Source organism: Octopus sinensis, linkage group LG8 (assembly GCF_006345805.1).
Source record: "Octopus sinensis linkage group LG8, ASM634580v1, whole genome shotgun sequence".
Taxonomy (NCBI): domain Eukaryota; kingdom Metazoa; phylum Mollusca; class Cephalopoda; order Octopoda; family Octopodidae; genus Octopus; species Octopus sinensis.
This window is the reverse complement of record NC_043004.1, coordinates 55,803,275-55,819,438: the sequence shown is the minus strand read 5'-3', so window position 1 is coordinate 55,819,438 and position 16,164 is coordinate 55,803,275. Positions and strand designations below refer to the sequence as shown.

At 36.3% G+C, this 16,164-nt stretch overlaps 1 protein-coding gene and 1 long non-coding RNA gene across 3 annotated transcripts in view; one reads left to right on the top strand and one right to left on the bottom strand.

The window, feature by feature from the left end:
* The window catches only part of LOC115215174 (WASH complex subunit 5), a 229,346-nt gene that overhangs the window by 75,304 nt on the left and 137,878 nt on the right, over positions 1 to 16,164 (top strand). For both annotated transcript variants that reach the window (XM_029784356.2, XM_036505410.1), the window contains exon 4: positions 15,633 to 15,717. In XM_029784356.2, the coding sequence (XP_029640216.1) occupies positions 15,633 to 15,717 (85 nt within the window). The remainder of the gene's footprint in view (positions 1 to 15,632; positions 15,718 to 16,164) is intronic.
* LOC118764556 lies at positions 332 to 5,955 on the bottom strand. The gene is made up of 3 exons (XR_005000375.1): positions 5,708 to 5,955; positions 1,132 to 1,144; positions 332 to 342 (listed from the first exon to the last, which is right to left on the bottom strand). It is a non-coding gene; the product is annotated as an uncharacterized LOC118764556 (long non-coding RNA).

The following is a 16,164-nucleotide window of genomic DNA, read 5'->3' as shown; positions in this document are numbered from 1 at the left end:
TAGATATGAAATTTGCTCGTCGCTTCTTCTCCATAACCAGATTGATCCATTTCTCAATTATATTGTAACTTGTGATGAAAAGTGGATTCTGTACAATAATAAAAAATGTTCTTCACAGTGGCTGGACCAAAATGAAGCTCCACAAACCTTCCCTAAGCCCAAGTTCTTCAAAAGGAAGGTTTAGTTACTGTTTGGTGGTGTACTGCTGGACTCATTCTCTATAACTTCTTAAAACCCAGAAACATCATTACTACAGAAACATATTGCCATGAAATTGCCAAAATAAATGATAAACTGCTACTTCTCCGTCCCAGACTGGTCAACAGAAGAGGGCCAATCATTCTTCATGACAGGGCTCAAAGTCCATCCCCTCCTCACCGTGGTGGGGACGCTGGCAACGGGTAGTGTCAGAGCTATGCCGTTGAGAACTTCGGTTCCTGGTAGGGCCACCCAAGGCAGATTGGTCTGACACCAAGTGGTATTAGGGCCACAACCCGGCAGGCGGGGCTCTGGTGAACATCCTTGGAGTGTCTGTTTTGGCAACCGGCAGCTCCTAGTCATTCTGTCCCTGCGTCTGCGGACAATCTGCGGCAAACAGGATGTCTCTACATGCGGGATTGTAGGGGACCGCTTGTGAAATTCATATTCCCACGAAACTTCTTCCACTGCCATGGTCGAGATGCCTCAAAGGAGGTGGTAGAAGCCGACTCAACCCGCCCAGGGCGAACGTCACCACAAGTACAAGTAAGTACAGTGCTCAACCACACACTTCACTAATGACGCTCCAGAAGTTGAAAGAACTTGGCTGCGAAGTTCTTCTCTACCCAGTTTATCCCCAGACCTTTCTCCTACCGACTACCACTTTTTCAAGCACCTTCATGGTTCCCTACAAGAGAAGTTCAAAATTAAATTGATGCTGAAAGTTCATTCAAAGAGTTCATCAGCTCCAGAACTCCAGATTTTTATGTTACCAGAATAAACAAACTTGTAACTTATTGCAAAAATGTGCTAATTCTAATGGTACTTTCTTTGATGAATAAAGTTTCCAGAATTGTTGAAATATATTATGATGAATTTCATGTTTCAAAACATTCCTTACGTTTTACTCAGCCTGATAATAAAGTCACTAACCTAACAAAGAAACCTGAAGGAATTGTATTTTTATGTATATATATAGCAGTATATGTACCCTTTATTCTCTTATATATATATATATATATAATGTCTATGTATGTATAGATAATGTATATATGCATGCATATATATGTGTATGTGTTTATATATATGTGTGTATATATACGTATGTATATACATATATATATGTATGTATATATGTGTGCGTGTATATAGACATTTGGCTCTTTTCAGTTTCTGCCTACAAAATCCACTCACAAAGTGTCACACAGTAGGACTGAACCTGGAACCATCTAGCTGGGAAGCAAGCTTCTTACCATATGGCCAAGCCTGTGCCTATATACATATATATATATATATATATATATATATATATATATATATATATATATATATATTATCATCATCATCATGATTATCATCATTTGACATCCGTTTTCCATGCTAGCATGGGTTGGACGGTTTTGACTGAGGGCTGGCAACCAGATGGCTGCACCAGGCTCCAGTCTTGATCTGGCAGAGTTTCTACAGCTGGATGCCCTTCCTAACGCCAACCACTCCGAGAGTGTAGTGGGTGCTTTTTACGTGCCACCTACATGGGGGCCAGTCAGGTTGTACTGGCAATGACCTCACTCGAATTTTTTTACACATGCCCACCGGCACAGGTGCCAATGAAGCGACGTTGGTAATGATCACACTCGAATGGTGCCCTTTTACATGCCACGGGTACGGAAGCCAGTTGGCTGCTCTGGCAACAATCACACTCAGATGTTGTTCTTGGGACCCTACTAGCACAGGCATACGTGCCGTATATATATATTTGATTATCTGTAGGATTCATTTGAATCAAAATATTTTAACATTCAGGACACTAAGCAAGGTTCGAAATTGGCACATATATGTAACACATACAGATACATGCACACATAAACACATACATACATATAAATACACATATACATGTAAATATTTACTCATGCACATAGGCATGCAGGTTCACGGTCCAATGCAAGTTCCAGATCCAACGTAGGGAAGGTTCCGGTTATGGTTTTTATATAAAATAAGAACACAAATGGACTAAAGGTTCACTGCAGCTGTTTCAGACACATTTTTTATCGAAAAATAATTCAATTTCATCATTAAAAAAGAAAAACTACTTTCTTAAGGTGAATTAAAACTTTAAATTTTGGTTTGGAGAAAAAAAAAGTACAAGATGTGGATTGACCCTGTGCATGAATTTTAGTGGATAAAGTGTGTCATAGCATTGAACCCACTCTTCAGTGTGCTCAGCTCTAAAACCTGTGGAACAATAAAGATTGACAATTGCCGCCTGGAAGGTGTTTGTAAGCCATTTAAGAAACACACAAAAGCCGTTCGATTCACTTCAACATTTAAGTTTAATTTGTCAAAATATTTTCGTTGCTAAAATCCGCAACCTGTTCACTGACAAAAATCCATGCTGCATCACGTCGTGTGTTTCTTAAATGGCTTACAAACACCTTCCACACTGCAATTGTTTTCGTTCCAGCACACAATCTCAGATCAAATCACTTGCTATGCGAGTACATCTCCGTAATAAAGATTGAGACAACCAGAATCCAACTGTACTTCAAGTTTCTTTAAATGAGTTTACTCTTTCCTTCAAGGAAGTTCTCGCAAGAATTATGGATTCTTTGCTCCTAGTGGTTCACATGCTAGTTTACTGATTGCAGGGACCCAAACAGGTGCTTTTGTTCCAGGTCAGTGTAGAACTGGGAACAATAGAGTCTAAGAGGTGATTCCACATTCTTCAAAGCCCTGGAATTTATGTACCAGAGTCCTCTAGGGGATGCAGTTTAAAGTCATATGTGTGTGTGAGTGTGTGTCTTTGTGAAGCGCATGGCTCAGGGATTAGTGTCGGGCTTACACATTCATAAGGTAGTAAGTTCAATTCCCGGACCAGGCAGTGTGTTGTGTTCTTGAACAAGACACTTTATTTCACATTGCTCCTGTTCACTGAGAATTAGAAATGAGTTGCAACATCATTGGTGTCAAGTTGTATCGGCCCCTTTGCCTTTCTCTTGGATAACATTGGTGGTGTGGAGAAGGTAGACTGGTATACATGGGCAGCTGCTGGGCTTCCATAAAAAGAACCTTGTTTGGACTTGTGCCTCGAAGGGTAAACTCCTAGGTGCAAACCCATAGTCATTCGCAACCAAAAGGGTTCCTACACACACACACACACAAACATATATACATACATGCATATACACACACTCTTACATATATATGTGTATATATATATATATATATATATATATATTTTCACACAAGTTAATATTTACTTATCAATATACAATTGTTATTTCTAGATCTTCAGAAACCCCAACTGCTCTCCCTTCTTCCCCATTTTCCAACCACCACCCTCACAATGCATTTCAATGTTCGATGCCTACCTCTTCTTTCAGTATCCTCTCCCTGCACCCCATCACCTTCTATTGGTACAACATACAAATATGTTAGGAAAAAAAAAAAAAGCCTACTGAGCAGGCAGCCAGCCAACCAGGCATCATCTATCTAGTGGTGTCATACTGCCACCACCACCACCATCACTGCCACCGCTGCCGCCTCTACTACTACTACTGCTGCACAAAATCAATATTACTGCCACCACCAGAGGGCACTAGGCCACTGCATCATGTTTCTGTTGATGCCTTCAACATCCGCCTGCCAAACCCACCAACATGTCTTCAATGCAACCCAACACCACGGCACCCAGCTCACTTCATCACTGCCACCGCCACCATCTCGCCACCATCACTGCCACCGCCATCATACTAACACCTTAGGTTTTCTTTGTTGCATTCGTTCTGCTGCAGTTCAATACTAGACCTGTAAGCCTCTGCTTTCCACTTCCTTTTTCTTTCATATCGTGTTTGTGTGTGTGTGTGCTTGTGTGTATATATATATTCATATATGTGTATGTTTGTTATGTATGTGTGTGTGTTCTACCCTTTTAAACTGCTAATACTGCATCAAACACACACACACTGAAATATATGTGTACCTGTGTGTATGTAGGTGTGGCCATAGCTCTGCAGTTAAGAAACTCATGTTGTGACCATGTGGTTCCAGGTTCAATCAACCTAGTAGGGTAGTGTCATTTGAACACTAAAGCAATGCAAAAAGTGCATTTTGACCAGCAATGTGTTAAAGCATCTGATAGCCTTGTCAGTCGCATGATCACATTATATATATATATATGTATTTATATATATATATATATATAAATATAACGGGAAGCTTTAAATAAAGCATATTACTCTACCACTGGTAGTTGAGTACTCTTTTTTCCACCTTGTTTCACATTTATGTGTTTACTCCGGTATATATATATATATATATATACACACACACACATATATATGAGCATGCACACATACTTCTCTGTGTGTATGTGTGTGTATCTATCTATCTATATATATATATATATATATATATATATATATATATATTCACCATGATATATCACTAGCCACTACACATTCTTTATTTTCTCTCCTTGTTTCTTTCTGTGGAAGAGCATAGGCTCGAAACGTTAAAGACTTTTTCATTTCCCAAGTGTTATACTAATACGTCTGTTTGTTGTCTACACCACCTGTCTTCGTATTTTGTTCTTTTGTGAATTCCCCCTATATATATATACATATAAAACACTTCCTCAAAAATGCCCCCTTTCAACTCAAGCCAACATAGAAAAGTAAACATAAAAGAGGATGATGATGATGATACACCCTATATATATATATATATATATATATATATATATATATATATATATATATATATATATATATATATATAGAGGGTGTATCATCATCATCATCCTCTTTTATGTTTACTTTTCTATGTTGGCTTGAGTTGAAAGGGGGCATTTTTGAGGAAGTGTTTTACACCCAGAAGCCCTTCATAATCCTCCTTCTTTCTGATGTCTCATGCACATATATCCAAAGTAAAAAAGCAAATGGATCTCAGTCAAGAGTCATCCAAGATGATTATTCTGGTGTTTTGAGAAGTTAAACTGTCTTCTCAATGAATTAATGTGAAAGTGGCTGATTATTTCATGGCATTTGTATACTTGCTGTAAGTCTTAATCAGAATTAGCATGACAGATCTTGTGAAGGTTAATCTTTTGAGTTAACTGTGTAATTCTTCTGGTGGACTTCAGCAAATTCTGCCTGCCCTGTTTCCTTCAAAAGGCTTGGATCATTCCAAATTTATATATTGGGTCATCTCATATATAATGCACATTTTTCAGTTGCATGAACTGAAAGTCAGATGGGGACAGGATAAGCTACCTGCATCAACTTGCTATAAGAGCAGGTAGTAATTTTACCTTGTCCTTATACCTTGTGCAAGTTTTGAAGCTATAATGGAAGTGACAAAGAAGCATATTCGGCATATTTTGCTTTATGAGTTCAATAAAGGCAACAACGTACATGAAAGTGCAAGGAATAGTGATGCATTATTTGAGAATCGGACAATAAACGTAAGCCAGTCTCCACTGTGGTTCCAGAAATTCCGAGCTGCAAACTACAACCTAGAAGACAGGCCTCATCCTAAAAGATCTGTAGAGCTCAACGAGGATGTTCTGTAAATCCTGGTGGAACAGAATCCCATCATAACTGTTGAGGAACTAGGAGAGAAGCTTGGATTTGTTCATTCAACCATTCATCGACACCTGCAGGCCATTGGAAAAGTCAGCTAATTGGATCAATGGGTTCCTTGCAAACATTCCAAGTCTCGTCGCATGCAGAGAGTGAATGTGTGCTCTTCTTTGCTGTCACATCTCACGAATAGTGATTGGCAACGAGAAATGGGTTCTCTATAAAAATGTCAAGCACCAAAAAGTGGGTATGGACAGGATGACCTTCTCTAACTCCAAGTTAAAGAAGGTCTTTATCCACATAAGGTGTTGTTACCTGTTTGGCAGGATATGAAAGGCCTAGTCCACATTGAACATTTAAACTCAAACCAAATGATAAAAAAAAGAGATCTACTGCAAGCAACTTGAGGGTCTTAAGTCAGTGCTAGAAGAAAAACAACCATCTTTGGTTTCAAGACAAAAAGTATTCTTCCATCAAGATAATGCTCTGCCACATACAGTATTTGCCAGACATTGCCCCATCTGATTATCATTTATTCTGCAGTCTTCAAAATCATTTGGATAGAAAATCTATATATTCTGTAGACGAAGTCAGAACAGTACTGGTGGAGTATTTTTCATTATGGACAAGTGAATTTTGGAAGAATGGCCTTGCAAGTTTATTAGATAGATGGAAGAGCATTGTAGAAAATGGAGAGGAAATTTTAGATTAAAAAAGAACTTTGTTTATCTTAATTTCTAAGAATAAAAGAAATATTAAAAAACACATTATTTATGGGATGAATATATATATATATATATATATAGTGTAGGAAGAAATGGAGCTGAACGAAGATTTAACAAAATTCCTTTATATTATTTTCTACATATGTTTCGAAGGCTGCAAAGTCCCTAATTCGGATTGAATAAGGAGTCCATTTTGCAGCCTTCTCTTCAGGAAAATCAAGGAACTTAATTCTCCAACAAAATGCACAACAAGCTTTTCGACAAACGCTCACAAGCTTTTGTCGAAAAGCTTGTTGTGCATTTTGTTGGAGAATTAAGTTCCTGGATTTTCCTGAAGAGAAAGCTGCAAAATGGACTCCTTATTCAATCCGAATTAGGGACTTTGCAGCCTTCGAAACATATGTAGAAAATAATATAAAGGAATTTTGTTAAATCTTCGTTCAGCTTCATTTCTTCCTACACTTAATATATAAAACTTCAAATTTCCGCACTAAGGCACGGTTTTTATGCCCCATGGTCGTAACTTCAACCGTGTTTTTTCTGTTGTGATTTTTGCTACCCAGGTATCGGTTATCATTTGAATTATCCGTAATAAGATAATTCATTTATCTACTTCAATAAATATATATATATATATATATATATATATATATATACACAGACACACACACACACATGCACATACACACTGACATACACACAGACAAGTACATGCACAAATGCACAATGTTCTTACTATTTATTTCCTTATAGTGGAAATTAAAAAAAAAATTTCTGACAGATGCCTTGTTTGTATATATATTGCCAGGCACACAAAATATACCCATGCACACACACACACACACATAGATAATACATAAATAAAAAATCTATAGCTTACACTCTTGGTGTGGCTGGCATTAGGAAAGGCACCGAGCCATAGAAGCCATGCCAAATCAGACTGGAACCAGGTACTGCTCTCCAGCTTACCACTTCCAATCAAACTGCCTGGCCCAGGCCAACATGGAAAGCAGACATTAAATGATGATGATGGCACGCACATTTATATAGGTAAAAAGGTGACAGTGTCATTAGACCATTGGATTCAGTGTCTTGTGGTATTTCTTCCAGTTGTCTGTGCTCTAAGTTGGAATCCTGCTGAGGTCAACTTCAGTTTTTATTGATTTGAAGTAGGAGTCAATAAAGAGTTTTGGGCAGTGTGTTGGAGTCAATGAAGAGTCTAGAGCAGCGGTTTAGCAGAACTTTTTAAAGCATTAGAAAACATACCTCAGAGTCTTTGTTCCAGACAGTATCCTGACAGCAACTCCCATTGCAATATTAATACCAAGTTGTATCAGCCCTTACTTTCCTTGGATAATATTAATTGTAAGGAACTCCTTGATGAAATTTCAGGAGTCATTTGGCCATATCACAGGCATTAAATAGAAATTACTTATTAGAGTCTTATCTAACACTAGCAGTATCGCCCGGCGTTGCTCGGGTTTGTTTCGACCCGCTGGAATTGTAATTTTGAAAAGTAAAAATTTTGTGAACATTTTTCTGGTCGAAATACACCGAAAAGTGGCGACACAGCAGTGAAAAAATCGTAAAAAATAGGGATTTTCATAGAAAAAAGCATCTTTTTGATGTAAATAATTTTTGGTGTTAACATGGTCCAATTTGAATTTTATGTTCTACGGAAGGAAGAGCAACCCTTCTTCTACCATACTCTCAATTTTGGTCAACTTGCGCCGCAGGGTCTCAGAGGAGATAGTGTTAGTTGAAGGTTACCATTCTAGGTGCCTGAGTAACAACCTTGCGGATTTACAGATAAATGAATTAATTACTATTTTACAGAATAAAATTAAATAATTCTTGAAAATTAATTAATATTTATATTTTTTGAACAAAGTAAATAATTTTTAAAACTTAAATAATAATTTTTTTTACACAAACGCGAACAGGGAAAAGGGGGTGGCGAATTCGATTTACATACCTAAATTTTTTCTTTTTCATGACATTGTAGCAAAATAGTAGTGAATTATATAAATACCAGCAGTACATTTTTTTTTCTGGGGTATTTTTTTTCAACCTCGTCACATATTTGCCCCTTTCAATTTAAACAAAGTCTTAATTAAGCAATTACGACAGCTTAGCAATGGTTTCAATACAGGCGTGACATCTGTATCTCAATTGTTCAAAAACCTTCGAATTTTTTCGCACGTGATGATATCATAGTGAAAACTTTCAATTACGCGCGCTTATTTCTGTCTTTCACTCTGTCTGTCTCTTTACACACACTAACAAAAATACTTCACTTACACACCACACTTTCTGTGTCGCACAACCCATCAAACACACACACACACACTCACGCACGCACACATGTACATCAATGCTTTCGGAGTGAAATGTTAAAATATTGAGTTTTCTCGAATCTTGTCTTAATTGGTGGTAAAATTGAAAGAAATTTTTTATGGCATCACCCACTGAAGTACTCTGAAAAATCATGGGTACACTCTAATTGAAGAAATTGTGTGAGGAGTAAATCGTTATGTATTTATTTGTTTCTGTTTGCTGTGTTTTTTTATTTTTTGAGTAGTGGTTTAAATACTTTCAGTTTAGTCTTCTTCAAATCACTCTGTCGCTATTTACTTTCATTTTATTCGTTGCACACTGTGTGTGTGCGTGTGCGTGTGGTGTAAACCACATTAAGAAAAGCATTTGACACACACACCAGAATGTGAGTTTTCTGTAAATTTTGCTTAATTGGAGTTTAAATTTTAAAAACTGGACCTGGCATGACCCGATGCATTCTACTCTTAAAAATGCTAGGTAAATTGTAATTGAAGAAATCCTATATTGTAGATTTCTATAACTTCCAAAGGGAGGCAGATAAAATCTGCCTTTTATAATAAGAGATTCATCTCTGACAAGTTTACCCTCCAACTAGTTCCTTTGACCAAAAACCCTAGCTCCAAAACCTGTCATATAAAAGATACCTGCAAAAGTTTGCTGGACATGCTACCTAAAGAAATAAGATGCTACAAATCAATAGACATAGTCAGGTCATGTGATCAGTTGTAAATTATCCAACCAAATTTCTGAACAGCCTCACGCCAGTAGAGATCTTTGCACACGATTTGATACTGAAGTTAAGAGCAATGATGTACAACTTTGTAATGTAAATCATCTCAAACTTTGAAATTGTATTAGACACATATTTTAGAGACCATAAAACAGTATATGTATGTATACATACATATATATAAAGATTTTCTTAAAAATCATTAATGACGTTGAAAATTTTTTTTTTTTTTTTGTAAAACAAATTGACAGGAATCCTTTTGAAATGAATTTTATGAAGACATCTTTGCAGATGGTTCATGTTTGTCAGTTTTTCAAACTATATTTTTTTCAGACAATAACTTTGAAGGAAATTTTGGTGATTGCTCAATCTTTACAGTTGATTGCTACCACTTTTTGCTTCTTCAATGGTCTTATTAACTTTCCACCCATGACTCGCAGATGTAAACATCTATAATTGTGTGTTTACAGCTAGTTAAGTCTTTACATATCACCACTTTTCCATTGCCATAGGACTTGACTTTCAATAAATGGCATGACAAATGAGGGCACTATTTAGAGACATCTGTCCAAGAGCATGGTGATAAAGTCTTGTATAACACAAGTACCACTCTTTGAGTTTCTGCGATTAGTACCTGGTGACAGGCTGAAGTGAGATAATCAGTGATCACATAAACTATAGGTTTTACATGAGAGTATCTGTCTCCTAGAAGAATGCTGTGACAATAGCTAGGGTTCCCTCGCTCACAGTGGTTTTCACTGGATGGCAATTGACCCTCCTGAGTCCAGCTGCCCTTTCATGGGTCTTGGGTTTCATCCCATGGGCTGTCTAAACACTGCTCTATTCACCAATAAGCTTGATGGTGTTGTCAGTTTAGTCACCAACAACCCAACCATGCATAATGTATGTGTGTGTGTTGCAGGATGGGCTTCTTTCATTTTTCCATCTACAAGATCCACTCACCAGTCTTTGGTCTGCCTTGGGCTATATTAGAAGACATTTGTCCATAGTGCCTTTCATTGAAGCTGTGTTGTTGGGTAGTAAACTTCCTAACTACACAGCCATGCATTGAAAGAGATTAATACATAGATATAAAGATATGACATGTTGGAAAGAAAAATAGTCTATGTTTGTTTTCCAGATTTTGTGGGGGTTTTTTGTGGATTCTTTCCAAATTGTGTTTTGAAAGACTTTTCTTTCAATTAAATTTCTGTTATTATATCCCTGCACATGTGTGTGTGTGTGTGTGTGCGTGCATGCTTGTGTGCATTTATTTGTGTATGTAGTTGTATATGTGTGCATGAAGTATTATATATGCAATTCTATATATGCATGTGTGTGTATTTGTTTGTATGTAATTGCATATGTGTGTGTGAGTATTTGTATGTAATTATATGTATGTGGGTATTATATGTGTATGTAATTGTATATTTGTGTATGCGTATGTATGTCTAAATCTTTATATATAAAAGTAAAGTTGTGTGTCTGTCTCCTACGATTTAGATTCCTAATTACTCCCACATTTTGCAGTGCAGTTTAACCAAAACTGGGTATCTTATAGTCGTGATTCATATCGAGCCCATCTGGGTATTAGCGCGCGTCTACAATGAGTCTACGATTTAAAAAAAATTTACCATCATTTTTATCCATTTTAATGCATTTTTTCGCTATTATATAAGGGAAGTAACTCTCTAAAAATGTCTACGATGAGTCAACGATTTTAAAAAAATTTACCATAATTTTTTTTCCATTTTTAATGCATTTTTTGCTATTTTTTGGCTATAACTCTCTAAAAATGCTTATATAGTTATTTCCTTTACAAACCCGAGCAACGCCGGGCGATACTGCTAGTATAATATATTTTAGCATGTTGTGATATGCTCTTTGTAAGAATTGATCAGTCAGCCAGAACTTACTCTAATCACTAGAATAATTCAATTATTTACTGTTGTTTTTGCACGTTATTTATCTCCTCTGTTTATTTTTAAATTTATCAACAACTGATCTTTCATGGTTTTATTTTTCAACAGTAATTTCTCTTCAATCCATTGTGAAATTATACCAAAATGAATCTAAATATAAAGAGATCAAACTGTTACTGCAACCTCCTAGTACTGAGTTCAATATCACTCAGAACTGATGGTTATTTTTGTTACTTCAGGGATCTTTTGAAATAGATGATTGCCATGTAATAGATAGTCACATGACTATCTATTACAAAAAAAATCAAATAAAATAAGGCGGCGAGCTGGCAGAAACGTTAGCATGCCGGGCAAAATGCTTAGCAGTATTTCATCTGCCGCTACGTTCTGAGTTCAAATTCCGCCGAGGTCAACTTTGCCTATCATCCATTTGAGGTCGATAAATTAAGTACCAGTTACGCACTGGGGTCGATGTAATCAACTTAATCCATTTGTCTGTCCTTGTTTGTCTTCTCTGTGTTTAGCCCCTTGTGGGTAGTAAAGAAATAGGTATTTCATTTGCCGCTATACGTTCTGAGTTCAAATTCTGCCAAGGTCAACTTTGCCTTTCATCCTTTCAGGATCAATTAAATAAGTACCAGTTATGCACTGCAGTCGATATAATCAACTTAATCCGTTTGTCTGTCCTTGTTTGTCCCCTTTGTGTGTAGCCCCTTGTGGGCAGTAAAGAAATAAGATAGTCACATGACTGAAAGATTTCAATTGATTCTTTCTTCTGTCTGTCTGTATGTATGTATGTATGTATGTATGTATGTATGTATACTATCATCATCTTTATTTAATTCTTTAGCATTCACATAATTCTCTCCTAAGTAATTCTTATTCATTCACATTGTTTTGAATTGGTCATGCATTATCTCATAGCTTTGAAATTTCAGTGATGTGATTATGTGTTTTTAGAATGACATTGTAGGGTTGGTGTGAGAGGCTAGATCTGGCCCATTTGAACATAAAACAAGTAGAATATTTTTGCTGGATATGGCCAGATTAAATACTTAAAGTGTTAACAGCCATATTCCATACTATTGATTGGTTGATTTTACAGGATCCAACTAGTCCAAGGATTGCATCATACTCCAACCTCTGCTTTGACAGTATGGTTTCTACAGCTGGATGCCCATCCTAATTCCAACCATTTTACAAATGTACTGAGTGCAGTTTTTCATGGCACCTGCACCAGTGAGGTTGTCATACATCCTGTAAGACTGAGATTCCTTTTGATGTAGTAATACTTCAGTAGAAAGAGAACTGGCTTTATTCTGTGACATGAAGGGGTTAAATTCTTAGAAAAGAAGGCAGGACAGAACAAGTTTCTTGGTATAGAGGAGCGACATAGTTACTTACATTATAGAAGAGATAGAATGAGTGGCCAGGATGGAGCTGGAAAGGGATATAAATAGTGGTGATGGGGTGCAGAACTGACCTTCAGGATATGTGGCCAATAAAAGTGAGTGGAGACAGGAGAATATGAAATGTTGAGTGCATTGTAAGAGTGTCGTTGTGTTTTTTAAATAGAAACTAACAGATATGATGTGAGAGATTTTACTGCTATTTCTAGCATGTTGAGTGCATGATGACATATTGGCTGTTTTATCGTCTCACTAATGGATTTGTGAATTGTATTAATGGTTTATAAGAACATACGCATATACATTATTAGTTTTGAATTTTGGCTCAAGGCCAGCAATTTCAGGGGTTGGGGTAAGCCAGTTGCATCAACCCCAGTACTCAACTGGTACTTATTTTGTCGACCCCAAAAGGATGAAAGGCAAAGGCAAGCTTGGAAGAATTTGAACTCAAAACTTGAAGACAGATGAAATGCCGCTAAGCATTTCACCTGGATTGCTAATGATTCTGCTAGCTCACCACCTTAATAACATACCATATATACATTATTAACATAAGTTTGTTTTGCAACTTGCTGATATACAATTTGTTACTGAATATTTTAATCTTTGTTTTTCTGTAATACATTCTGTATGTCACATGGTTGTTTGGCAACGGATTGAGAATAGCAATGAAAGATTAATTTACTTTAATGATTTTCCTTTATCTCACAGCATGACTAAATTGACTTAAAACAACTGAAAATGGTAGCATATCCTGATGAAAATCAAAACACTTTTCTTTCTTTTCTTCATGATAAGGTTCTCAAAGCATTTTTTCCTTTTACTTTTGATATACACTAGATTAAAAGCTGCACTCTTTACAGAGGGCTAATTGGGTTTGTGACCCAAAACTAATTAGTGTGAAATGGCATGACTATAATACGTCTGCAATGACTATATGTCCCAGTGGTGTTTGATCAGAAGTTAAGGACAGATAAGAATTAATTCTGTAATGCAATCGTTCTATTGTTCCAATTAGAATTTCAACTGTTGGCCAATTTGTCCCAAAGTTCTTATCTTGATGTAAAATTAATGAAGTGAATGTCACTTGTCTCCCCCTTGATCTCTCATGTCATCTGACAAATGCCAAACAAGATAGCATGAATCAGCCAAGCTTTACCTGCTAGAAATAGCAACCCAAATGCTTTTAAATCAAATCCCAATGCTGGGTGTTCAAGAACCAAATGAAGATCAGATTTTCAATCCTGGGATCATCCTGGTTCCAGAATGGTATATGTGTATGTAGAGCAATATAGACTGAATTTCACTTTTATTACTGTATATATATATATATATATATATATATACTAGCAGTATCGCCCGGCGTTGCGGTTTGTTTAGACCCTTTAGAATTGGAATTTTTGAAAAGTAAAAATTTGGCAGTATGTAGCTTGTTATTCTCTTTAAGTGAAATACACCGAAAAATGGTGACACAGCAGTCAAAACATCATAAAAAATAGGGATTTCCATAGAAAAAAGGCACCTTTTTTATGTAAATAATTTTTGGTGTTAACATGGTCCAATTTGAACATTTTCTTCTACGGAAGGAAGAGTTAGCCTTCTTCTATCATACTCTCATATATATATATGTATATATATATATATATATATATATATCATCATCATCATCATCATCATCATCATCATCATCATCATCATCGTTTAACGTCCGTTTTCCGCGCTAGCACGGGTTGGACATATATATATATATATATATATATATATATTATATATATATATATATATATATACATATATATATATATATATACATACATATATATATGATGATACATATATATATTAATACGAAAAATCCCTCCAGGCTACATCCCGAAAATTCATTTCTTTGCTGAATTTCTACAATGTTTATGGCGATTCGTTTTTATATCTTGATTTTTTATTTTTCATGCAATTTATGCATGCTTGCACGCGTGGTGAACACTGTTCACGTCAAACAGCTGACTGACTAAAGTTCACTATTCAATGCATGGGATAAGGCCTAAACAAACACATTATCGATTTTTGCACTTGCGAGATGAATTTCGGAACAGAATAGCGCAGTTCAATTTTCATTTGCCTAAACTTTAAGTGACCCATTTTTGGTGGTTCTACGATTTGTTGGCTAGGAGGAGATGTGCCAAGAAGTTAAAAACACACACACACAGATGCACACACAGACATACAAGTTGTTTTATATATATAGATATATACACTCACACATGTACTATCACACAAGGTGCATTCAAAAAGTATCCTACTTTATTTTTTCCTGCCAAAACTAATGTCATGTGGGCAAAATCCTTTGGGTGGGAGGTGACACCACCTTTTCTGCATGTGTATAGAAATTTTTGTGCTAGTAGGCTGCTTTAGTTCCCAGCTACTACACCATGAGTACAGACATGTAGTGTACATTCACTGGATTTTCATTTTAACCAAGATATTGCATCAAGTTTTGCATGCACGGGAAGAGTGGCATCGTCTCCCACACAAAAAATTTTGCTGACACAGCATTAGTTTTGGCAGAAAAAATACAATTGGATACTTTTTGAATGCACCTCATCCCTACGTTAATACCACTTTTTTTTTTTCGTCAGCTTTTTACAAACTGTACACTTTTATTACCAACATCTTCTGGAATGTTCATTATGAACTTGTTTCTAAAATATCGTCTCTCATATTCTCCTCAGATTTCTGGAAGAGCTCGAAGAAGGGGTGTACACCCAGCAGACATTGGAGAGTGTATTACTGAATGAAGATGGTAAACAGTTACTGGTAAGTACTATTATTCTTGTCTTCATGCCATCAACTAGTATAAATAGAAGTGTCTTTCTATTTCCCTGTTTCTCTATCTCCCTACTATGGTTCTTACACTATGTCTGAATTGTACAGAAACAGTGACAGATCATTTAGCCAAGCTAAGATACATTTATTATCGCTTGTCTTTCTTAGGACACTAACAAGGCATTTGGTCAGCTAATTACTGAGCCGAAATGTATGTATGTTTATACTGTCTCTATGTATGTTTATACACGGATTGGTGTACAAGAGTGGGATTGTAACTCAGGAAAAATTACCCTAACAGAGCTCTCATGAGCCACATTTTGTATTCAGCAATTGAAAGGATAAATAGGACAACCCATACTACGAATCCCAACTGGTTTGGAGTGGTCATTCAACCATGTCAAAGGTCATCATCATAAAATAATAAATAATACATTC